This window comes from Rana temporaria, chromosome 1, assembly GCF_905171775.1.
Source record: "Rana temporaria chromosome 1, aRanTem1.1, whole genome shotgun sequence".
NCBI classification, from domain to species: Eukaryota; Metazoa; Chordata; class Amphibia; order Anura; family Ranidae; genus Rana; species Rana temporaria.
The window spans coordinates 180,698,136-180,724,971 of NC_053489.1; the positions used below are offsets into that span (position 1 = coordinate 180,698,136).

The 26,836-nt window shown below is 44.5% G+C and overlaps 1 protein-coding gene across 3 annotated transcripts in view; it reads left to right on the plus strand.

Annotated features, from left to right (window-relative positions):
• Positions 1 to 26,836, plus strand: part of SETD1B (SET domain containing 1B, histone lysine methyltransferase) — a 117,501-nt gene that overhangs the window by 68,085 nt on the left and 22,580 nt on the right. For all 3 annotated transcript variants that reach the window (XM_040347003.1, XM_040346984.1, XM_040346994.1), the window contains exons 10-13: positions 10,897 to 11,117; positions 16,149 to 16,248; positions 19,008 to 19,466; positions 23,965 to 25,497. In XM_040347003.1, the coding sequence (XP_040202937.1) occupies positions 10,897 to 11,117; positions 16,149 to 16,248; positions 19,008 to 19,466; positions 23,965 to 25,497 (2,313 nt within the window). The remainder of the gene's footprint in view (positions 1 to 10,896; positions 11,118 to 16,148; positions 16,249 to 19,007; positions 19,467 to 23,964; positions 25,498 to 26,836) is intronic.

Genomic DNA, 26,836 nt, shown 5'->3' on the forward strand with positions numbered 1-26,836 from the left:
TATTCAGTGTGTGCGCCACATTAAAGTGCTTGTAGAGGTAAGCTCTTAGCGGCCCGCTGAAAGCCTTGACAGCCCAGCGCTCCAGTGAGTTCTGGAGGGTAGAGCAGAGAGCTTCTGGGTGGATGGTCAGAATCTCTTTGGAGCCTGGACCAGCTCAGGGCATAATGTATATATTCAGAACATAATATATATATACAGGTAGTTCCCGGGTTACAAACAAGATTTCATAGGTTCTGTAGGTTTGTTCTTAAGTTGAATTTGTTTTTATGTCGGAACAGGTACGATTATTTTAAGTGTAGCTCCAGCGTAAATATTTATTTATTTTTTTACGCTTTTTTTGGATAGCATAGGGAAGGGTTTACACCCCTGTAATGTTTGTTTTGCTTTCTGTGCCCCTGTTCAGAAGATTTCACCTCACTGTCTGTTCCTATGACGATTGGATTTAGAAAATGTTGGGTTGTTGCGGGAACAAGGATTGGTAATAAAGCTTCAGTGGAGACACCTTTTTCCCATGATAACTCTTACAGGAGTGAATTTCCCTTCCTTGGGGAGGGGGTTCCTCTCACTTCCAGTTGTCTCCCTCTGTTTGTAAGTTGGAGTTGTTTTGTAAGTCAGATGTTTGTAACCCAGGGACTGCCTGTACTGTGTTCCCAAGACATAGTCGTTTGAATGCCTTGTGTGTGTATATACAGTCCGAGTAACATGCCATATATTTGTTTTTTTGTGCATTAGTATGATGACTTTACATATGTTATCAAATGATTGTTCTGTGTGGGCCAAAGCCCATGTGGTCCTTGTGGGTTGTAGTGTGTAGGAATGTATTGAGTCTCTTCACAAGAATTTTGGTCAAAATGTTTTACGTACATGTTTGGAAGCATATTTGGCCTGAAGTTTTGTGGATCTTTACCCAGTTTTGGGAACATAACTATGTGGGCCAACAGGGAAGAAAGGTGTAGGTCTGAGTGGGTATGCAGGTGGTTAAGGAGGTTGGTTAGATGTGGAGCAATTATTTCAGGGAACTTTTTGTAGTATAAAGCCAAGCAGTGATCAGTACCTGGAGTTTTTCAGTTTAAAAACGTTGATTGCTCCGAGGATCTCCGCTGTAGTCCTTTCTGCTTCCATGTTGTCTTCCATGGCTTGGGAGAGGGTGAGGAGTGCGATGCTTTGAATTAAAGTGTCTGCTAAGTCCCTATGGAAAGAAGCGGAGGGTTGGTGGATTGTGGAGTGTGGATGGATTGGCAGTAACTATGGGCCAGATCCACAAAAGGGTTACGACGGCGTATCTGCTGATACGCCGTTGTATCCCTGTTTCTATCTATGCGGCTGATTCATAGAATCAGTTACGCATAGATATCCCTAAGATCCGACATGTGTAATTGTTTTACACTGTCGGATCTTAGGATGCAGTACCGCGGCCGCCGCTGGGGGCATTTCTCATCGTAAACCAGCGTCGGGTATGCAAATTAGCACTTACGGAGATCCACAAAGGTTTTTCCCTTCGTGAAGTCGCCGTAAGTGTTAGTTTGCCGTCGCAAAGATAGGGCTGCTTTTACAAAGTGTAAAGTTAGTACACCATGTAAAAGTATACCTGTCTTTCCCGCGTCGCTGTCAAATTTTTTTTTCCCCGCCGCATCTCTTTTTTACCCGTCGCGATTCACAAAACTCGGCGCAACGTAACGCAAAGCACGTCGGAATAATAGCGTCGGGAGCATGCGCAGTACGTCCGGCGCGGTAGCGCGCCTAATTTAAATGGGACTCGCCCCATTTGAATTGGCCCGCCTTGCGCCGGACTGATTTAGGATACACCGCCGCAAATTTCCAGGTAAGTGCTTTGTGGATCGGGCACTAACTTGGGCAATTTGCGGCGGTGTAACTTAAATCACAAAAGTTACATTGCGCCCGCTGGTTGTGGATCTGGCCCTATATTATTAGGTAAATGTATATTAATAGGTTTTGTGTCTCCCACATGAGCATTGAGTAAGTTGGCTAACTTGGAGCCTTATTTGTCACCACAGGTATAAAATTTCCTTTTTGGCTAATGAAATTGTTTTTCGGCCCTATCATTAGGGAAGAGATTGGGTTCTGTCTTTGCTGCTTCAATCCCTTTCTGTGGTGTAGTCTGTAGGTATTTGAATCATGTCTCAAGGTGTGCAAGATGGGGATGACATTGTGGAAATTTTACAACCTCTTTCCCTAGCATACTGAAAGTTGGATGATGGCTCCCGTAATAATAGCCTTATGGGCTTCCCAAAGAATTGTTGGAGAAGGCGGAGTCTGTATTCTCATTAAAGTATGCAGATAGGGAGGTTTGGATCGAGGTGATGCACCATTGAAGGAGAGCAGGTATTTAGGCATCAGGGGAAATGCTTTTGGCCAGAGCTCAAGGTTCTGCAATCAATTGATAGTGGCAAATGATCTGACCATAGGGCAGATAGAATCTTCAGTGATTTAAATATTGCCAAGCACCTCTATTGCCCTGTGCACATGATAGGTTAGTCTGATGAAAACGGTCTGATGGATTTTTCCATCAGTTATCCGATGAAGCTGACTGATGATCAGTCGTGCCTACACACCATCAGTTAAAAAAACGATCGTGTCAGAACGCGGTGACGTAAAACACAACAACGTGCTGAGAAAAATGAAGTACAATGCTTTCAAGCATGCGTCGACTTGATTCTGAGCATGCGCAGATTTTTAACCGATGGACGTACCCACAGACGATCGTTTTTTCTATAGGTTTTTTATCCATCAGATCATTTTAAAACAAGTTCCTATTTTTTTAACCTATGGATAAATAACCAATGGGGCCCACATACGATCGGTTTGGTCTGATGAAAACGAAAAAAACAAACGCATACAAATCAATGGTAATAAAGCTAGAAGCAGAGCTAGTGAGCTAAGACACAGGGAGAGCTATAGACTGGAGTGGGGGGGAGGGGGGATGCTAGTCACAGAGGGGGTAATAAAACTGTAGTATAATGGGTAAGGAAACCAATGTCTAAATTAAGGCCATTATGTCAAAAAGAAGTATCATTCTTAGTTCAAATGTTTTTCCTTTCTTGGATAGTTCTGAAATTCCCTCATTAAGAACTAAAACATTAGAAATGTGTTTGTTCGAGAATTTTCCAACCCGCTCCTTTTTGAATTTTCTCGTCACTGCGGTCAAAAACATGTCAGTTTGACCCACTTTCTTTAGAAAGTGGGTCAAACGGGGGTTACGCCACTTCCCATCCCCACCCCTGCTGTCTGTCCCAGAAGACGGCAAAGACCAGTGAGGACACACAGCACGACTAGCGCATGCGCAGTAGGAAACTAGAGAACTGTGGTTCTGACTTGACATTTGTTTATAATTAGGAGCTCTAGCAATGCCCTTAGCACTTTAGTCCCATTTAAACTACTTTGCCCTCATATTTTGGGATGGAGTTCCACTGTGACTTTGTTTTGTGACCTTTAAGGGACTTGTCCTCTGCTGTTGTGGGACTTGGTGACTGGTCTTTCAGACTATCTTATTGAATTGTACATATGAGTTGATTTTACTGCCATGTTCCTGTTTTATGTGATGATGGGAAAAGCTATGTATTGCCTTTAACCCTGATGTTTGGTTTTGATGGCATTTTGGGAGGTGGTGGAGTGCAGCTTGCTTGTTCGTCTGTCTATTGTTAATGGGTTTATTTGGTGACCTGTATTGTTTTTTGTGTCTTCTTCTATTTTTTTATAACTCAATGCAATGGCATTTATTAAAAAAACGAAATATGTGCAGATAAATACCTTATTTATCAGCATATAACACGCACAGGCATATAACACGCACCTTCATTTTAGGAGGGAAGTTTCAGGGAAAAAAAGTACATTTTAAAAAAATAGGATTTTTTGTACTCACCGTAAAATCCTTTTCTCTGAAGTCCATGGACGGACACAGCTCCTTAAATCTTGACAAGTGGTTATGTTCCCTGTTTACAGGAGAGGACTAGGCAGAAACATGTTAAATAGTTAAATACATGTTACATTAACAGAGTTGAACAGCCCCGCCCAGGGGGCGGTCCCTCCAGACATAACCCTCCTCACTGCAGCTTGCAGCCTCAGTTCGTAACAAGCAGTACAAACCTAAAAAGGAGGGGTGGGAGCTGTGTCCGTCCATGGACTTCAGAGAAAAGGATTTTACGGTGAGTACAAAAAATCCTATTTTCTCTTATCGTCCATGGACGGACACAGCTCCTTAAATCTTGACAAGTGGGACGTCCCCAAGCAGTGTCAAAAAACGAGGGGTGGGAAATATATCAGTAAAAACAATTTTAACTTCACCCCAAAACAAGCAGAGCTCCTCAACTGAGGAGGTGCAACTTTAAACAGCCGCCGGCAAAAACTAGCGGCTGAAAAAAACATCATAAGATGCACTCACAGCAACCATGTAAATTCTGGAAAAAGCGTGAACGGACGAGCAAATCGCCGCCTCGCACACCTGTGAGACCGACGCATGATGTCGAAAAAAAAAAAAAAGAAAAAAACCCAGGAAGCACCAATTGCCCTGGTCGAAAGTGCCGTGACCGGAAAGGGGGGCCCGCCCTTAGGAGCATAGGCCTGTATGACGGCCTGCCCGATCCACCGAGAAATGGTGGTCGACGAGACCGCCAGGCCTTTTGTGGACCAGACACCGACACAAAAGAGAGTCAGAAGCTCCGAAATGGAGCCGTAGTAGGCCGGTATACCCGCAAAGCGCGTACCACGCCTAAAGTATGAAAGGCCGAAACCTCCTTCGGAAGAAGGGAAGGTCGCGGGCGCACCATCACCTAATCCTTATGGGGGATCAAGCATGGCGGCTTGCAAGACAAGACCGCCAACTCAGAAACCCCTCTAACAGAGGTAAAGGCCACTAAAGGGGCCACCTTCTGAGATAGTGTCAAGAGAAAATCTCTCTGATGTTTCCAAAAGGAAGGTTCCTGAAGAACCGAGAGCACCAGAGTCAAAACTCATGGGGGAAGAGATGGGCCAAGAGGGGTAAGTATATGACAAACCCCTTGCACACAAAAAAAGGGGACCCACCAGGGAACGGGCCGCAAAAAGGCCACTAAAAGAACACAGCCAAGGCTGAAATCTGCCCCCAAACGGTGCTTTAAGCAATTTTTAGATCCAATCCAAGCTTTAAAAACAGCAGGACCCTGGACACCGAGAGTACGCCCGTGGACGTCACTCCATCCCTTCGCACCAAGAGAGGTGCGACGGTAGATCCTCCGGAAGAAGACTACGGTGCCCTGTTGAGATGACCGAGTCAGACAGACCCTGGTCACCTAAAGTCTGGCTTCCAATAACCATGTTAAGCAAGTCAGTGACTGTACAACAGGAGGAAGTATGGGACCTTGAGACAGGAACCTCCTGCCCTGGCAATCGCCAGGGTGCCTCCGCTACCAGGCGCCCGATATCAGCGTACCAAGGACGCCGAGATTAATCTGGAGCGATTAGAATCATCGGGATCGCCTCAGCATCCACTCTGTGGAGCGGCCGAGGAAGCAACTACCATGGAGGAATAGCAAAAAATCACTGATACAGACAACACAGGGCCACCAGCGCGACTGACGCGTCTGTACAAGATCACTAGACCTGGCCACTAACTGACACCCTTGCGGCGGAGACAAGCTGCCAGGAGATCCATGCCATGTGAGGCTCACCTCTTGCAAGGGAGCCGAAACACCCCAAGCACAAAGACCAGTCGCCCTGGTCCAGCATCTGGCGACTCCAGTAGTCCGCCTGCCGGCATACCTGATGGTAGACTGAAGCCACGGCCGTGGCGTTGTCCGGCTGAAACCAGATCGGTCGACCACAAGGAGAAGCATAGCCTGATCGCCTAAAATAGTAGGACAATGAACAGTAGACAGCACCTGGTATTCCCAGGCGGTCTCCCACCAGGCACTAGCCAGGCCCGACCCTGGGTAGCTACCGAGACCAGACACATTCAAGGAGGTGTGGTCCACGCAAGTCCAGCGACTCAGGGCCGACTGGACCCCCCAGTTTTGTGAACCTCCAGGTTCACAACCCGTGAGCTGGCATCCGTCGTAAACACCGACCACTGGAAGGAAGGAACAACTTCCCGGACCGAAGAGTCGGGAATCTCTGTCACCAACTCAGAGAGACTGACTAGGTGGCGCACAGGAATCTAATGATTTCAGAGACAAGAGATTTTTACCACCTGGACAGTAGTTCCACTGGAAAACCAGGGTGTGGAACTGGGCATACAGTACCACCTTGAAGGAGGCTACCCACAGACCCCGAACCAGCAGGCGCCCGGAGAGAAGACCGATTGCGTGATGCCAATACTTTCTCCGCAGACTGAAGAGTCTGCAATTTCTCCAGGGGAAGAAGGACCTTTGCCACTGAGGAGTCTGGATCAACACTAGATACTCCAACGCTGAGTCAGAACCTAGCATGCCCATAATTTGAACCCTGGGTCGCACACATGGAGGGCAGGCTTGCTGCCACTGAGCTACACTTTCTGGCCTAAACGTTTAACATCCGCCCGAATCTGCGGAGGGTCTGAATGGGAATAACCCATCCACTAGGTCGGAGACAGAAGCTGCTCTCAGAAGAAAGTCGTCAAAGTAGCCAATGAGGCAAAGCCTCGCTGTCCCAACAAAATTCAAATAAGTGCGAGCTCCTAGCTGAAAACCCATGGTGCCGACGCCAGATCAAAAGGGAGGGCCACAGGCTGACAGAGACCCTTCTCTCATCACGAAGCACAGAAAAAAACACTGTGACATGTGCAAAACGGGACATGCATGTATGCGTCCCTGATGTCCGAGGACGTCAGGACATCCCCCGGATGAAGCGCAGCTACCACCGAACAAATGGATTCCATGCGGAACTACCCGACGTTCACAAAGGTATTTAGGGCCTGAGGCCCATAGAAAACCCCAAAACTCTCGTCCTGCAGGAAAGGTAAAATTACCTTGCAGCTTAGCAAATCCCACACTGCCCAAGGCAGACCGACGGGCCGGGAGGGGAAGACACAAGGACAGAACAGGAAACCCTATCTAGTACTCCGAAGAGACCACCTCGCAGACCCACTAGTCGGAGAGCATGGAGGTTTCACTGAATTGTGAACCTGCAAGCCGCCCCTCCCACCTAGAGACAGGGAGGGAAGGCTATATACATTGGCAGGACTTGGGTGCCGGCGTGATCGGCTTATGCACCCAGGGACAGATTAGTCCCCCAGCTGGGCCTTTGACGGCCTGGGAGGGTTGCCCCTAAATAATACACACACATAGTGTGTATGTATATTATGTAGGTGTATGCACACATGTCTTTGGAGGAAACCGGAGTACCCGGAGGAAACCCACGCAGACACAGGGAGCGACAATGCAAGCTCCAGGCAGATTGGCGTCAGTGTGCAGATTGGCGTCAGTGTGCAGATTCGAACCAATGACTCTTTTGCTGCCAAGTAATGGAGTTAAGCACTACACCACCGTGTGCATAAAACCATTCTGAAACAGACGCCCTGGATAACAAGGGCGCAGCATTCAATGAAGCATCACAGACCTATATGAGGCCCTGGACCAGCTGGTCCGCTAGGCTAATAACCTCAGGAGAGAGTCGGTGCTCCTCCACTGTCTGGTGCAAAATGCTCACTCTGTGAGTTGTATACAGCACTAGGGGTCAGGACTACTCCAAGATGGCCGCCGAGCGTTCAGAACGCGGCCACAGGAAAATGGCCAGCACAATGTAAGCTGCGCCATAGCGTGGCTACGACAAAATGGGCGCCAATGGGAGTTTTCAATGTAATTGAAAAACCTCCCAAAAAATAGCGCCAGCGACCACTGAGACCCCAGTGTAGTGGCCACAATAGGCCGCAAGCCAGACCCCAGCATGGTAAACATGGAACGGGTCAGTACTTCGGATCTTCTATCAGTCAGATCCATACAAGCTGGGGTTCCCGCCCGGCGGTGAGGGACTACAAAAGCCCTCAGTGGCTTTTCTCATTCCGCATCTCAGAAATTATCAAAGAAGGGCACAGAAGGAAAAAACCTACACAGCGGTCTGATTTGTGTGATCCAAAAAAGACCGAGCCCTCGGCGGAAACCCAGCTGCACTATGCAGCTTAGGAGAGTCCCTTGCAGCAGTAAAAAGCGCACCCATAAATGCCTTATTCTGCCTTTTTTTTTTTTTTTTTTTTAACTAGGTACCTAGTCCATGGCTCCATAACAGAGCATTCCCCAGGGGATAACGGGGGTAGGGGGCACTCTTTTACCGCCCGCCCGCAGTCCACCCCCACCCTGGCACAAACTGTGTCCAGGACTAACAATAAAAACTCTGTGGGAATCCCAGGTGCTAACACCAGCTGCCACCACCAGCATGTGGGGAAGGACCCAGATACTGACTCCAATATTTACATAGTGTGTATTATAATATGCACACCTGTCCATACAAATAGACAAAAGCTCCTAGAGCCCTATTCAGGGCCTCTCACCCACTTGCTGCGCTGACCAGGGGTAACCAGGGGACTCCCTCAGGAGGAGACTGCCCAGCGCTGCCTGTGAGGAAAAGAACCGTGAGGTAACTTCTGCAAGGACCTGTGTTTAAACAGGAAAAGCCTCCTAGGGCTGTTTTATTTAAGGATAAGACACAGATACAGCATAAAAAGCAAAACCGTTACAGGTGTCACCAATCAGTCAGCGTCTGCTGAAGTATAATCATAAACATCTGTGCTCATCACAGGGCTTTTTACCTCACAGGAAAGCCCAATACAAAAAAGAAAAAGCCCGAACCCCAGGAATGCCCAGCCGTACCAACCCACCGAAGCAGGAGGGACTGTACTTACCCGTCCAAGCGAGGACTCGCTGACGCATTCCTGACAGAACTACAACCGAAATGGAGGTAGCTGTCGGCCCGGTCCACTGTGAGTGAGACAACACCACAGTAAAATAAAATTAAATTTCTCCTCAGGGCGCTGGGCCCAAAGGGAGCCATACGTCCTTCTCCTTTGCTAAGCAGAATGAAACTGAGGCTGCAAGCTGCAGTGAGGAGGGTTATGTCTGGAGGGACCGCCCCCTGGGCGGGGCTGTTCAACTCTGTTAATGTAACATGTATTTAACTATTTAACATGTTTCTGCCTAGTCCTCTCTTGTAAACAGGGAACATAACCACTTGTCAAGATTTAAGGAGCTGTGTCCGTCCATGGACGATAAGAGAAAAGAACTTTTGAAGCACAATAAGGATCAGTGCCCATAAATGCAGCCTGATCAATGCCCATCTGCAGCCTCACCATTGCCCATCAATGCAGCTTAATCAATGCCCATCTGTAGCCTCACAACTGCCCATCAATGCAGCTTGATTAATGCCCATCTGCAGCCTCCCCATTACCATGAATGCAGCCTGATCAATGCCCATCTCAGGGAGGGGGGCGGGATGAGAGCCGTCAGATTACATACAGCGAGAATCTCCTGTTTACTTGGTGGCCACTTTAATATAAAGTCCCGCCTGCTGGACCAGCTTCTATGATAGACAGAACATTGGTCCAATGCCGGTCCAGGAGATGGGACTTCTTATTACAGAAACCACTGCGTAATCGGAAGATTCTCGCCATATGTAATCTGATGGCGCTCATCTGGCCCCCCTCCCCATTCTCTCCGAGGCAGCCCAAATTGCAGTATCGGTGTATAACACGCGCACACACTATTTGCAACCGATTTTGCAGGGTGAAAAAGAGAGTGTTATACGCCAATAAATACAGTATTTAATTCCAAAGGAGAACCCAAGCTGAGGGTCTAGTTGTTCCAGGAAACCCATAATGTCGTGCATAAAAGTTATTATTTGCTTCCATTAAGTCTGTATTTTTGGGCATGACCATAGCAAGTGAAAAAAAAGCCAGGCCCCCGTGACACTTAGGATGTAATGAGTTATAAGATGGTTTATATCCTGCTAACCAAACTGGAATCAAATTGGTATAATGAAACATAAATAGATGGGCGAGATTATCAGTAAGTTTCAGGGAGACTAATCTGGTGGCTGGTTAGAACCTCTTCCGTGGTCTCATCATTAATAGGATCCAGATTCGCCCACACAAAATATTTCAATTATAAGGCTTGTGTTGTGTCATTGGGTCCTGGAAGGCTGCATAGAATGCTGGAATCACTTGTGTGGGAGAAGCTGTAACCATAACATCAGCTGAATGATTATCTGCAAGCACAGGCAATATGAAACCAAATTGCCTGGTGACAGCATGTCTAAACTGGAGATATTGAAAAAGCATAGAATTCAGCAAAGTGTTAGCATGTCTACACCAAAGATCAGGATGTGGTACCATAGAAATCTCAGGTAAAGATTTGTTCTGTTAAAATGGAGTGTGACTATTAACCCCCATAATACTTAGTTTGGACATAGAGTATCCATGTCCCTTAGCTTGACACACTGAGTCAACATCAAGTTGACAGAAACTTGGTCTACTTAACCTTTACACCCACAATTAATCATAGCAAGAGGGTCTAGGGGACTGGTAGTGCTGTCAGGTAGAATAAGGTGCGTAAACCAGCAAACGGTGCGCCAATGGAAAATCTGAGATGTCTGTGAGTCCAAGTCGTTTAAATTGAAGTCTGGCAGTGCCTGGCCTCCCAGAGTGGACCGATTTCAGTTTGTCTGCCGGAGCCAGAGTTGAAAGTTTTCAGTACGGATTCTAACGCTTAAAATATTTTATGGGCACATGGATCAGAGAGGTCCTAACTATATTAAGGGTTTTGGGAAGAATGGTTTTAACAAGGTTAATGCATCCCATTATACAGTAGTAAGCAGAGATTTTCAGCTTTTAGATCACTTGGTTGTCCCCCTCCTGAGGAATCTAAATGACTCCATCTAGATAGTGACTGCTTATATAAATGAAGTGCTTACAATTTGAATTTGGTTTGAATACTACAGAGTGTGAACGTGACAGAGATGCTCTGGGAACGTCATTGGATCCATCCAAAAAAGATGCAGACCCTGTGAATATCCACAAAAAGCCAGCAAGACCTCTAGCCAGTGAGGGTGAAGAAGAAGCAGAAAGCGATGGAGAACAGGAGGCTTCTTATAAGGAAGAGGCCTTATCTGAGAAAGATGAAGAGCAAGATGGCAACTCCGTTGGAGACCTATTCAGTAAAGTAAGTTGCCTGTATAGTAAAATTACAAGATGTATTACAGTGTATTACTACCAGGTCAGTTGTCCTGTGCTGTCTTGTCGGATATCGTTTTTTTTATTCATAACCACCTTTTGTAAGATGTTCTGATACTCAAAATTCAGTATTCAAATATCAAAAAATCTGAAGTTTAACTTTCCACACTAACCGGCTTATTTATTATGTAGAGCTAAGTAACCATTGGTCATTTAAATTAGTGTATGTTGTGTGAAATACCTAGTGATCCTGCCAGTCCCCTCTTGTTTCCCTATTTCAGACTGACCACGCTAGGCATAGAAGCACATTTTTCTCAAGTCTTCTTCCAGGGCAGCATCTGAGAGAGGCTCCTCCTATAGGAAACACAATGTCCACCATTATAAAAAGATTGAACATACCTGCATGCCTCAGTTCTTGTATATCCTCTGGACCAACAGGATCAACTCGGTTTATTATTTTCTTCCAGTCCCTGTGCCAAGTTGCAGGGGACTACCTGGTCGGTCATCTCCAGTTGCCTCTGAGGAGGTCATGCGGCTTAGGCCAGGGCTGCCAGGGACCACAACAAGCCTGAGGTTTTGCCCCTACAGTGGGTAAGCAACCATCCCCCCAGCCAACAAAGGTATCTTTAGGATTCCTCCCTGCAACCCCCCTCCAGCGCTGTGATGCAGCAGCAGGCAATCTGGACCAATGGGGTGGCTGCTGGCCGCCTCCTGAGCTCTTCTCCCTCATCGAGCATTCAGAAGGGTGTAGCAAGATGGCAGTGAGTGAATCCTGGACGCCGAGTGCATCACTTCCAGTCACGTGGGGCCGCAGGAGCCATCTTTTTGGTGGATATCTGTACATGGAGGGGCAAAGGAAAACCAGGGCAGCAAAAGAGGCTCTTCTGGCTGTGGCCGGAATTGGGACAAGACTGGACTTGGAGTAGTTACACCCATACCTCTATCAGGGCGGCTGGGGGCAGGGAGCTATAAAAGAGCACCTGACATGAGGCTCAGTGGGCTAACCATGTCGGAAGCTGCATCACCCTGCCCTGCAGATCCTGCAAGCCAGGAAAGCTCCAAGCCAGAGCATGTACAGGCCACCTCTGCACTTACTAACCATTATTGCGCGTATAGCGTATATTGGCTATATAGTGGTATGCTGCACATTATCTATATCCTTCTCACTCTGGGTCCTTTTATCTCACTCCACAGTCAAAAGCCCCAGAAGAGAAAAGGTCCAGGTCTAGCAGCAAAACATGTTCTTCATGCGGACACAAACTAGCGTCAGATTGGACGAAACCGCCATTCCAAAAATGTCTTAGCAAACTGGTGGCAAAGAATGGCAAAAGAATCACAGGGGTGTTTTAAAGAACTTATGTCATCTTTCAAAAAATAAATGTGGGACACCTCTTTGACCCCTTGTGCATAGCAATAAAAATAAATAAAAAAACTTGCAAACCCAGACCAAAGAAGGGCTTAGCAGTAAACCTTCCACCAGTCGGGCAGCCTCCCCGTCCACTAGCAGAGAACAGCCTGACAAATCTGACCAAAAAAAATCTTCAGCTACCTCGTCTTCTGACTCCGACATAGGCTTATGTTTGGACTCTAAGGATGAAGAGGAAGACCCTCAAAGGTAACTCTTCCCAACAGAGGAACTACTAAGGGCAATCACAGATACACTAGGAATAAAATAACAAAAGCCAGAGCTGTCACTACATTATTTATTATAGTGGTATGCTGCTGGTTTTCCAGCATGCCATTCGACAGAGGCTGAAGAGGCTGCTGTACACACTAGACGAATGTCGTCTGGTTTCTGTTGAACCAGCTGATACTGGACTAATATTCGACCTGTGTGTACCAGCCTTAAGACTTGTGCTGACATGCCAACCTGCTCAGCTCTTCACTGGGAAGATCATGTATTTCTCTTTCTCTGCCTCCTGCTGATACACCTACCTGAATGTTTTTAATCAAGAATTCTCTCTATATCACTGCTGGGGCTTTGTGTTTTCATTTGTAGCTATTCAGCATTGATGACCTCAGTCTGGCTTTGGAGTACTGCCGTCAGACTGCCCTGGATTGGACATGGTGGGGATAACCTTAAGGTTACCTTCTGGGTGCTGGGTTTTGCAGAAGGTGCTTTTTAGATTCCATTCTGATAACGTTGGCTGCGGAAAACCGTTTCCTGGTCCAGAGCCGCTGGCATAGCCTTAAAGGGGTTGTAAAGGTAAAAAAAATGTTTTCCAAAATAGCTTCCTTTACCTTAGTGCAGTGCTCCTTCACTTGCCTCCTCCTTTGATTTTGCTTTTAAATGTCCTTATTTCTTCTGAGAAATCCTCACTTCCTGTTCTTCTGTCTGTAACTCCACACAGTAATGCAAGGCTTTCTCCCTGGTGTGGAGTGTCGTGCTCGCCCCCTCCCTTGGACTACAGGAGAGTCAGGGCGCCCACTAACGCAGCTCCTTTCTCTATCCTCAACGTAGAGAGTGTCCTGACTCTCCTGTAGCCCAAGGGAGGGGGCGAGCACGACACTCCACACCAGGGAGAAAGCCTTGCATTACTGTGTGTTGTTACAGACAGAAGAACAGGAAGTGAGGATTTCTCAGAAGAAATAAGGACATTTAAAAGCAAAATGGAAGGATGAGGTAAGTGAAGGAGGACTGCACTAAGGTAAAGGAAGCTATTTAGGAAAACAAATTGTACCTTTACAACCCCTTTAACACTAGACCTGTCTCAGAAGACTGCTTAGTGAGTGAATTAGTAATTTTTATAGGTTTCTGGGTGCTTTTATTTCATCTTGACACCATTTTTTTTTTTTTTTTTTGCCGCTAAAGGGGTTAGTGTTGACATCATTCGCAAAGTGGAGTGTTGTGCATGCTCCATGCTCTGCCATATAGTGTCGGCAAAGCATCTCTCTGCTGTCGCTCCTGCTTGCAAGAACGATTTAGAACTTCAATTTGTTCCTACTACTTTGATCAGTGACTTTGATCATTTTTGGCCATTCGACCCTCACCTGCTACCAGATGTCCAGGTTTCATGAGTACCTGAGGCCCTGCTCCTTACCTTGAGCCTTTACAATGCCTTTGCACCATGAGGTGGTAACATGTCTGATTCTAGACATAGAGAGGAAAATCATGATGTTCTGGGTGCCCCCAGCTTACCTTTTCTACTAACGGCTCCAGTGCAAACTGTGACAATGCTATTGTCTGCAGTCTGGAGTCATTTTGCCCTCGGCTCTTGAAATATATTTTGTTCTCAGAGCCCTCTTTAGCTCAATCACATGTGGCTGTGTCCTCTCCCCTTTCAGTTGATGTCTTTACAATGGTCATGCAAGACTTTATGGTCCAAATAATCGTTATTAGCTGACTCGGATAGCAGAAGCCACAAGCATGCTCCCATGCCCTATCCTGCAGATTTTTAACCTGATTTGTTTATGGTCTTGCCCAGGGTATACACACATAGTGTTTTTTGTTTTTTTTATACATTCACCCAGCAGGTTGAACAAAAAACTCATAGATCCCCCTCATCCACACAAGCAATGTGGATGCAGGGTTCTCTCTCACAGCTCTATTGTATTTTGACAACAGGGACACCCGTCAGTCACTAGAACGCAAGTTGTTAGAAATTCAGTCGTCTGCAACAACAAAAAAAGTGTATACCAAGCATTAGGACCATGTAGTGGGCAGAAGGCTATAGGTCCTATCAGGGCTGTGGAGTCGGTAGATAAATGTTCCGACTCCGACTCCTCAGTTTTATGTACTTCCGACTCCGACTCCCCGACTCCGACTCCGATGTATTAATATGCAAATGTATTTTATACATTCCTTGAGGGAAAGAAACGCAACCTACCACAGGACTACTGGCTGGGAAGCCAACAGTATACTGTATTGCACAGTTTAAGCAAAAGACAAACACAATGAAAACAAAGTTTTTTTATTCTAAAACATGATTTTCCTAGGAGAATCCCATAGTCATGTTTAAAGTTTAAGCTAACAATCAGAGTTTACAAGTTTTTATAGCCTTAGCTGAATGACAGCAGTTTTTCCAATGGTTTACAGCTTCAGTCTTGAACTATTGGCCCTCCATTCCCTTCACTTATACAAGTGTCTCACTCTCTAGTCCTGCAAAAAACATATTTATTTAATCCCTTATCAGTGAGAGGCTAGGTTACACATGGACGCTGCGTTCCCTGTAAAAGCAGAACACAACACTATGGAAAGTATAAGTATTGCAGCTCCTAATTGTGCGTTGCGTGCCATATAGTGAAGCACATGAAAAGCATGCTTCTTCACGGTCACTGTTCGTTTTGCGGTTACGTGAGGCACTGCATGCATTGGTCTTTATTCTTACAGTAGAGAAGTCATTAATTATAACTTTTTGTGAATTGGGACATTTAAACTTGCTTTTTTCTTTTTTATTCCAATCTAAATTTAGTAGGAGTCGGAGTCGGTGCATTGTTTTCCGACTCCGACTCCAGGTACCCCAAATTTCCTCCGACTCCTCGACTCCGACTCCACAGCCCTGGGTCCTATGCTGGGCATATACTTTTTTTTTTCTGGCAGAGATTTCTTCATGCACAAAAAAAGTAAAAAAAAAAAAAAAACCCCAGTGGTGATCAATTACCACCAAAAGCAAGCTCCATTTGTGTGGAAAAAATGATCTACATTTCATTTGGGTACAGTTTTTTGCATGACGATCAATTGCCAGTTAAAGTAGCACAGTGATCTCATCAAGCCATCAACATTTTTATAAAATGTAGATAAATGGTAGAGGGTGAGGGATCCCTGTAATTATGATGAAAAGGAAAAAAACTTTAGTTAAAATATTCGCAAAAGTATTAACTTTAGAAATTACAACTTAAACAAATTTAATAGTGCATTTGTCTTATATTTTTCCAATTTTCATTTAATAACAATTATAAGTTGGGTATTTATTAAAACTATGTGCCAGTTAAATGTTTTTAAATGCAGATTTAAATGAACAAATCTGTAACCCTACATTGTGATTTCTTCACAAAACAATTTTTTTCTGTTTATTTATAGGAACCGCTTTTTAATGAAGATGATGATCATTCATCATCGTCATCGGGGTCGGATGATGAGGAGACCAGTGGGAAGGATGCAGATCAAGATTCAGATGATGGTATTTGCAGCAGTAATTCTTCTTTTTTCTTTTTTTTTTTTTTTTTTAGCTTTTTCTACAGCTCTGGTGTTTATCAGGGTTATGTATAATAACATTAGTGGTGACAAAGGTGTAGCTTTACAGAAAACAACTCCATGCATTACATTTTTTTTTAATTATGAACTGTATTATTGTTTCACATACCCCTGGTGGGAGGGTGACACCATTATTCTAGCTCTTTGGATTACTGTGTCACCCCTCCTCCCCGTATTCAGCCAACTCACGTAAGTATATGGGAGTATTAACACACAGATGAAGTTCTCTCTGTAATCCCCAGTGCCTGATAATACACTAGTTTGTTGGTAAAAATTGTTTTATTGCAGCTTACCAGTTCTCAGATGTTGTGGCTGGATTTGTTTTTTAATTATTATAAATGCTGGCGGCATTCGTTTTTCATTTTTCAGACTAAGAACTTTTTTTGGTAAGTACAGAAAACACTTGCCAACCTTATTAGAAATGCAGTGCTCTTGTTACTTTTATGTAATTAGCTAGAAACAAAAAAAAATTCTCTCTCATACATTGAGGGACACAGTAAGTTATCAATTCCCCATGCACACTTGAGCGTTTTTCTGCTCATTTCCCTATGCCTGACCTCAGCCGACTGCAGAATCCCATTCTAATTGTCCCTGTTCACACAAGTATGCTGTATGCCATAGGCTCAAAAGAATGAGTCGTTTTATTGAGCGTATTCAGGCATTTTTGGTTCCATAGACATGTTGTTTTTGTGCTTTTTAAATAATTATTATTTAGGATTTCTATTTTGCCAACAGTTTGCACAGCCCTTTACAACATGAGGGAAGACAGTACAGTTTCAATACAATTTAATACAGGAGGAATCGGAGGACCCTACTCATTAGAGCTTGCAATCTGAGGGATAGTCATGTGATACAAAAGATAATGGCTTTAGGGAATGAGCTGATGGAGAAACAAAAGTACAGTTGTTAAGTGGAGGTGGGCTAGGCTTCTCTAAAGAGAAGGCTTTTCCGGGATTGTCTAAAAGCAAAAGTAAGTGTCAGCCGATATAGTTTTTTCAGGGCCGATTCCGATTTTTCGGCTGCCTTTCGGGCCGATATCGGGTGGCGATATTCTTTAGATATAAAAAAATATATATATATATTTTTACCCTGTCCAGTGGGACGGGAGACCCGGGTGGAGCGGCGGGTGGAGGAGGGGGGAACGTCCCCTCCTGCTGCTTGTAATAACAGCCGAGCGGCTGCTTAGCCGCATTGGTTTTTATTACAAGAAAGCTGACTGTCTGCTCTAAAGAACGGTAGATGCATCACCCCGGTACAACTCCTTGAAGCAATATCGGTAAGTTTGTGACTGGTACCGATTCTTCAAAAGTGAATATCGGCCGCACCGATAATCGGTCAACCCCTAAAACAGAGCAGGAGATAGTCGGACAGATTGGGGTAGGGAGATCAATAGAATGGGAGAGGCTCTGGTTAGTGATGTCGCTGTCCTAGGTTAGTGATGTCGCTGGGGGGCCAAGTTGTGGTTGACTTTGTAAGTTGTTAGTATTTTGAATTTAATTTGTTGTGTTAGCGGCCAATGGAGGGATTGACAGAGAGGAGTAGCAGACACTGAATGGTTGGTAAGGTGGATGTGTCTGGCCGCAACGTTCATGATTGACTGAAGAAAGGATAGCCTATGTAAAGGAAAGACAATGAGGAAGGAGTTGCAGTAGTTGAGGCGAGAGATGACCAGGGAGTGAATAATTGCTGTCATTGGCTAGGAAGGAGCGTATTTTGGACATGTTGCATAGGTTGAGGTGGCACGCTTCGGTTTACTCGGCTGCCAATGGCGCATGTTATTTAAAAATACACAGTATTCAGAGTCGCCGTTTTCGGCGATCTGAATACTTTGAAGTGCAAAGGAGGGATTGGGGGTCTTTTAGACCCATCATCCCTCCATAAAGAGTATCTGTCACCACTTTTTTTAAAACACAATGTAAAAAAATTCATGTAATAAATAATAAAAAATATTTTTAAAGTGCCCCCGTCCCCGCAAACTCGCGCAGCAAAGAAAACGCATACTTAAGTCGCACCCACATATGTAAATGGTGTTCAAATCACACATGGTATCGCCGCAGGAGAGCAATAATTCTAGCACTAGATCTCCTCTGAAACTCCAACCTGGTAACTGCTAAATTTTTTTAAAGCATTGCCTATGGAGATTTTTAGGTACCATATTTTGTCACCATTCCACGAGTGCGCACAGTTTTAAAGCGTGACATGTTTGGTATCTATTTACTCGGCTTAACATCATCTTTCACATTATACAAAAAAATTGGGCTAACTTTATGGTTTCTTTTTTTTTATTATTTATGAAAGTGTCCTTTTCCCCAAAAAGTTGCGTTTTTAAAAGACCGCCGCACAAATATCATGTGGCATAAAATATTGCAACAATTTATATTTTATTCTCTAGATTCTCTGCTAAAAAAAATATACATAATGTTCTAAGTGATTTTCTAGCAAAAAATATGGATTTTAACTTGTAAACACCAAATGTCAGAAATAGGCTTAGTCATGAAAGGGTTATATTACATCTAAGATTTTGCTTTTTGTTTTTAAATATGTGCTGGCTTAACAACCCCCTCAGCGAGTGAGTGGAAAGAGGCTTTCTGGACAACCTGTTATGTTTTAAGATTAAATAAATTAAACAATGTTTTCCTGTGCCTATTTAGAAATATTCTGTAACCATTGATTTGCTTTCTCTAGAAGACGCCACTAGTGCAACTTCCTCTAAAGCTGAGGTAGATTCCTCAGATGAAAGTGAAGAGTCCTCGGAGTATGAATCTAGTTCTGAATCTGAAGAAGATGAAGAGGTGGGGGACTCTGAGGAGGAAGAATTAGTTTTCGAGGAAGATCAAGATGAGGAAGTGGATGTGGAGCACGAGGATTCTGCAGAAATTTACAGAGATGATGGCATGTCCATTCAGAGTAGTCCAGCCAAGGCCTCAGCTGAAGAAGAGCAAAGAACCGAAGAAGGTGACGTTGTGGAAGACTTAACACCATCAACGGTGGAAGAAGTATCAGCTTTGGGTGATGGACACCTCGATACAGCGACTGTTTGCAAAAGTGAATTGGAACATGACACAGCAGAAGTGGTACCAGAGAAACCAGTGGAAGATGAGACAGAGATGGATATTGAGAAAGCTCCATCACCATCAAACCAAGGTGCCACTTATGAAAGTGTGTGGTTATATCATTCGATAATGGGTTATGGAAAAATGTTGAATATATTTCAATTTTGACAGCTAAGGAGTTGTATAGTTGGGCTAATTGTATTTAATAAGACTGGTAGTTCTTTCATGATTTTAGGTCAATTCAAATGTATGTGTTTTTTAGTGGGGTGCCAAAACCGAAAATTCAGGGTGCACTCAGCCGAAAACGTAATAAATAAATAAAACAATATATATACATATATATATATATATATATATATATATATATATATATATATATATATATATATTGAGATTATATATATATATATATATATATATATATATATATATAGTGATCTCCCACTAGAAAACACATTCACATCTATTTTTATAAATAATTTTATTATATTCGACTTTTTTTTATTGATATCATGAATTTTAATTTAAAGGGGTTGTAAAGGATTTTTTTTCATAATAAGCATCCTTTACCTGCAGACATTCCTCTTTTCACTTCCTCATTGTTCGTTTCGCTCAGAAGTTTCTCCATTTCTTCTCTGTTCTGTTCACTTCCTGGTGACTGCGCTGTGTAAGGAAGGGTAAAGAGCAGATGCACAAGGAAGTGAGTAGCAAAAACCCACCACTGAGTAATCGCTAGAGCCAGTGAGGGTGGGAGGTCTGTGAGTCAGTAATGGTGAGCATAAATTAAATATTAATCATACACTATAATTAAATTAAATGATGAACATCACAAACATGAGAAGCATGTAAAACCAAACAGCTTAGTTAATGTGAATAGTGCCAAAAAGTTCAAATATAACACAATCCAGATGAGGTCCCAGAAGTCCCAGAAGAGGGAAGATGTGGGACCGTAATAGGTAAAGAAGTCAAATAACAGCTTAGTTGATGTGAATGGTGCCAAATAGTTCAAATATAACACAATCCAAATGGAGTCCCAGAAGAGGGAAGATGTGGGACCGTAATGAGGTAAAAACGTCAAATAACACAAATGAAATCTTAAAGTGCACTGTGAACGATAATAGAGGCCCAAGGGGGTATCCCGTGGTAGAAGAGCAGACTTCGGTGCGCACACCTCTAGTGGTATAAAAGGCTCACCTCCAGGCCATAGCACGGACAGCCTAAAACCAATTTACACACTGTATGTTCACAGGCTCAGCAGGGTAGAGGTGACATCAAAATCTCCAAATCAAATCAAATGGTCACGTTGAAAGTGAAAGACAAGGGCAAATATGGCATAATACTGTGACTGCAGGTGTGGAAGATAATATATCACATGCACGTGCACTCACATGGAGGCCTCTAGCAGCGGGCCTATCTCCTACGAACAGCGAGTTCGTGCGATCCGTCTTGATAGGTGTACTTCCTCTATCTTTCGTTACCACCTAGGCATCCACTGGGTATTGGGTGCTCGGAGGGGTATATAAACAAAAGACCCCTTGGGTCTCTATTATCGTTCACAGTGCACTTTAAGACTTAATTTGTGTTATTTGACGTTTTTACCTCATTGTGGTCCCACATCTTCCCTCTTCTGGAACTTCTGGGACTCCATTTGGATTGTGTTATATTTGAACTATTTGGCACCATTCACATCAACTAAGCTGTTATTTGACTTCTTTACCTATTACGGTCCCACATCTTCCCTCTTCTGGGACTTCTGGGACCTCATCTGGATTGTGTTATATTTGAACTTTTTGGCACTATTCACATTAACTAAGCTGTTTGGTTTTACATGCTTCTCATGTTTGTGATGTTCATCATTTAATTTAATTATAGTGTATGATTAATATTTAATTTATGCTCACCATTACTGACTCACAGACCTCCCACCCTCACTGGCTCTAGCGATTACTCAGTGGTGGGTTTTTGCTACTCACTTCCTTGTGCATCTGCTTTTTACCCTTCCTCACACAGCGCAGTCACCATCATCTATTTCATTCACACATTTCTGGCCAGGACCGGTTCCAGGTAACTGCAGCAGTGCCCCCCCCCCCCCATAGTATTTAGCAACGATAGCGCGAGAGCCCTTCCAATTTATCTGTTCACTTCCTGCTTGTCTGATTTTACTCACCACCGTGATGGGAGGCTTTACTGCAGTGGTCAGTGACGTGCTCACTCCCTCCTGGGAACTACATCTGTGCGCAGGACGCTCTCTACGCGTTAGAGACTTCAAGGAGGTGTGAATTACTGGGCGTGCCGCAATTCATACTGGGAAATGTAGTTCTTACATGAACGAGCAATGCAAACCAGGAAGTGAATGAGCGAACAGAAACTAGAACGCTGGAGGTGATATAGATTAAGGAATTTAAAGGGGAGTTCCAGCCATTTTTATGTTTATTAAAAGTCAGCAGCAACAAAAAGTGTAGCTGCTGGCTTTTAATAAACAGGCACTTACCTGCTCCAGCGACGCGCCGGCCGGGGCTCCGCTCCTCTCCCCCCCTCCCCGGCCGGCGTCTTCATCTTCAGTGTGGGCACCCGGCCGTGACAGCTTTCGGCTTCACGGCCGGGCACCCACTGCGCATGCGCGAGCGGCGCGGCACTGCGCATGCGCGAGCGGCCCGGCGCCGCGCCGTGTAATTGGCCAGGAGATCGCCTAGGACCTGTGACGTGTCCTAGGCGATCGCCTACAGCAGCCACTTCCTGAAGGCGATTAAGCTTAGTCGCCGACAGGAAGGAGGAAGTGGGACAGGAAGTCCCACTCGTGCTGAAGCCCCCACTCCCCCCCCCAAAAAAAATTACATGCCAAATGTGGCATGTAAGGGGGAGAGGAGTGGGTTAAGAGGAAGTTCCAAATTTGGGTGGAACTCCTCTTTAATAGGTATTTACTCGTTTTTTAACAGAATCATTACACTATTCTGTCTGTTTACCTTGCAGACATTAATTTTAGGCAAAAAATGTTTTTCCTTTAATATAAATTTATTGTCGGGCATCATTGGCACCTTTTTGAAGCGGTGTTAAAAATGATACTTGCTACATTTCTTAATTTCACTGGTCCGTTAAAATAAATGAAAACGCAGCAAGGCATTTTAAGGCTTGCATGACCCATAATAAACACACCATAAGCATGGTAAAATGATGTCAAAATCACGGGCGTTTTCAGCAGCCATTGTCGGCATCTTTTTTTTTTTTTTTTCTGCACAAGGCTGAACACCCTATTTTTGGCCGATATTCTTCGGTGGCTGAAATTTCAGTGCTTCACTATAATTGTTTTTTTTTTTTGTTTTCATTCGTTTAGTGTTTAAACTGAACTTCAGGCAAAATGGGCCAGATTCACAAAGCACTTACGCCGACGTATAACAAGTTACGCCGACGTAAGTGCAAATGTGCGCCGTCGTATCTGTGCGCCAGACCCACGAATAGATATGCGCCTAAAAACAGGCTTCACCCTACCGACGTAACTTGTTTACGCCGGCGTAGGGTGGGCGCACATTTAGGCTGGGCGCATAGTGCCCCTCCCATTGATTAGCCATTCAAACATGCAAATGAGGGAAATACGGCGATTCACGAACCTACGTGCGCCCGACGCAGGCTACGAGAGGTGCGCGTAAGTTGTACGTCCGGCTTAAAGTTATGCCCCATAAAGGAGGTGCAACCCAGCAGCAGACATGCAAAGGTCTGCACCAGGGAACACAAGCCTGCGTATTTTACGTTGGACGTGTGTCTGGCTGGGCGTAGGTTACGTTCACGCCGTACACAGTGATCCGGCGTAGTTTAGACAGTGATTCCGACATGGTTGGGCGCAGGGGGATGCGTCCACGGCGCATGCGCAGTTCGTGATACGTATCTGTCTGGTGCTCGGCCCATCATTTGCATGGGGTCACGCTTCATTTGCATGGGTCATGCCCACTTCCACCTACACCAGCGTACGCCTTCGAATCCCACGGCATGCTGGCACAGCATAATTTAAAGCTTGCCTCTCTGCGCTAAGCCGGCGTGGCGTACAGCGTTTACGCTACGGCGGCGTAATGTGCACCCACACTCTGTGAATCTGGGCCAATGTGTATTATCTAAATACATGAGGCAGATGTATTCTTGTTTTTTAGTGTTCTTTGTGTATTTCATCCAGATCTGTGTAGTAATTCAGCATGAAAGAGCCCTTTCACTTTTCTGGAGCTCACTGAAGCTCCCTTTTAATAAAAAAGAAAACCGTCACTAATGCTCCCTATTCGTGTATAAAGGTTTTGGCCAACCTGTAGTTTTCTACCAACACCTCTTCTCTCTGCACAAGCTATGTGCTGCACAGTGATGATGTCATTGCTACATTTACAAAGTACAGTCTGGGTTTGAATATGCATATGGTAAACTTATATTGTTTGTGTCTATTAAATGTATTTTAATGAAAATTGTTGTGCCTGGAGCTCAACTCTAAAACCTTACCAAACTTTTTACTAAGGTCCTGATGTGCTTTTTTTTATCTATTCAGAAAATGTTTGTTTTTCCAAGATTTGTGCTTGCCATCATGACAACATTTTTATATTTATTTTTTATTTTAGCTAATGCAGATTTAGCTGTTGAAGACCCTTCTGAAGTGTATGTAGAACTCCGCCTAGAGCCAGTCTTAGACATCCCAAATGAAGAGGCTCAGGAGAATGTGGCTATTCGTCCTGCAACACCTACTGGAGCTTTTGGTGAATCCAGCTTCACTCCTAAACCCGAGGAGATTCCTTCAGATACTCAGCAAATAGCAGCTAAATTGCCTCCTTTTGTTGCAGAGGAAGAGGTACTCTGTCCTCGCACGCCAGGACGAGACACAGCTGCTCATTTGGATTCTGAGGTCCCTCTTCCAGCTGTCCCCAAAGTAGCTCTTACTGCACTTCCCTTACTCCCCCATAAAGATGAGGAGCCAGCAGTCCATCATGAAAAGAACTGTGGGCATTTAGCAGTCACAAAAATGCTATCTGAGGAAGAGTTGCCACGAACTCCAGGCAGAGAATTCTCTGGCAAGCCATCACACCTTGGGAAGTCACAGAGCACTGATACTGTTCCTGCTACGCCTGGTAGTGATGCACCTCTCACAGGTAATAGTCTGACTCTAACTTCCCCCCACATTCCTGGAAGCCCATTTTCATACCTTTCTCAGTCCCCGGGCATAATCAACAGTGGCATTCCAAGGACTCCTGGAAGAGACTTTAACTTTACCCCAATTTTCCCTGAATCTAATGCTATGTTTCCCTGCCACCCCTCAAACAAGAAACCCTCTGTTGATGAGCCTGATGAAAAATCATTTAAAGAACCAGACAGTGCTTCCATAATCATGAATAGTGTTCCTTCACCCATCCCATTTGCTAGTCCCCCAAGAGGGGATCTTCAGAAGGACATTGGTTTAACTGTTGATGATCTGGAATTATCTGTAACGCCAACATACCTTACAGAAGATAAACTATTAAGTGAAGAGAGTGAATGTGAGCCCTCTAAAACGCATCTGCCTTCCATTGAGGAATCTGCACCCTCACCTACACTTCCTACAAGTAAAAGGAAGTCTGGGAGGCCCAAAAAGGCACCTCCTTCTGCACTAGCAATAGAAGATAATGTTGGCAAAAACTCTGAAACCCTTCCACTGGCTGCATTAACAGAAATTGCCCTGGGTAAAGACGTGTTTGATCAAGCTAGTGAAGTCTGTGGAATTAAAGATCCAGCAGCTGTTCCATTAGACTTCAGGAACGAGGAACACCCTAATATTCCAGTGTATGAAGCCATAAATCAGAAGGTTCCATTAAAGGAACTTGAGAACCAATGGAAGGAGGAGAGACGAGAAGGGGAAGACTATAGCAAATTGAAAAAACCTAACTGGAGGTCTAAAAAAAGATTTGATGAGATATCTGCTATTCCTTCTCCTGAATTTTCTCCACCCCGATCTATCTTCAAGCCTCGCTCAGAGTTTGAGGAGATGACCATTCTGTATGATATATGGAATGGAGGAATAGATGAAGAGGATGTCAAATTCATGTGCATCACTTATGATAGGCTGCTACAACAGGACAATGGCATGGACTGGCTTAATGACACTCTTTGGGTCTACCATCCTCATATCCTTTACTACAATTTTATTAGTCTGTGATAATGAGGTGGAACATTTTAAAAGGCACCTTGTTTTTAGAAAGAAAGAGTTTTGCACTGGGTGTTATATATTGTCTTGCATCTTACTAGATGAGTAAAATGTGTTATCTTCTTTTATATGTAGTGCTTAGCTTTAATTTCTAACATTAACCTCTTTACGTCAAACCACTGCTCGTCTCTTTGAGACAATAGCAAAAGAGGTTTTACAAAGCGTCATCCCCCAGCATTTGTTGTCTAAATCAGCCTAGGCGTACAAGGCGGTAGGTGTGGCCAAATTTCTCTAACAGTGGGAGAAGTTTAAAGGGGCATAGTTTAAAAAAACTGCGCCTACTTCCCCCGTACTCGGCACACATATGCCACAGTCGTTTTATCCATAAAAATGCTTTAATGACTGTGCCACAATCAAGAATGTAACAGACATGTACAGTTTATGTACATGGGGTTTCTGTACAGAAGGAGAGACATATAGTTCTTGCAAAGGTTTTAGGCAGGTGTGAAAAAAATCTGTAGATTAAGGCCCCTTTCACATGTGCGAAACGTATGTCCGCATTTTCATCCATCCGTTTGCTGATGAAAACGGGACATACATTGGTCCCTATGTGATTGCGGGTGTCAGAGGATGAACATCCGCTGACACCTGTAATCACCCGCCTCCGCAAAGATCCAATTTTGCGGACGGAAGAAAATCTGTCTGCGGATCGGATGAACACGGACACACGGTCCGTGTTCATCCGATCCCCCCCATAGCGGAGAGCGGAGAAAAGACAGGGCGGTCCCTGCACAGTGTGCGGGGACCGCCCTGTCAGCCGACGGCTCAGCAGGGATTTTATGGAGGATCCTGCTGACCTGACGGACACACGGAGGCGGATCATTACTGATCCGCCCCGTGTGAAAGGGCCCTAAGAATGCTTTCAGAAAATAAGTGTTTTTAATATCTCATTTTGTATCAGTTAGCAAAATGGAAAGTAAATGAACAGAAGTCCAAATTAATGCTTAGTGTGACTACCCTTTGCCTTCAAAACGGCATAAATTCTTCAGTTCTTCTAGGTACACTTGCACACAGTTTTTGAAGGAACTCATTGGGTTGGTTGTTCCAAACATCTTTGAGAATTAACCACAGATCTTCTTGTATGTAGGCTACCTCAATCCTTCTGTCTTTTCACGTAATCCTAGACAGACTCGATTATGTTGAGACCAGGGCTCTGTGGGAGCCAAACCATCACTTTCAGGACTCCTTGCTCTCCTTCACACTGAAGATAGTTCCTAATGACATTGGCTGTATGTTTGGGGTCGTTGTCCTGCTGCATA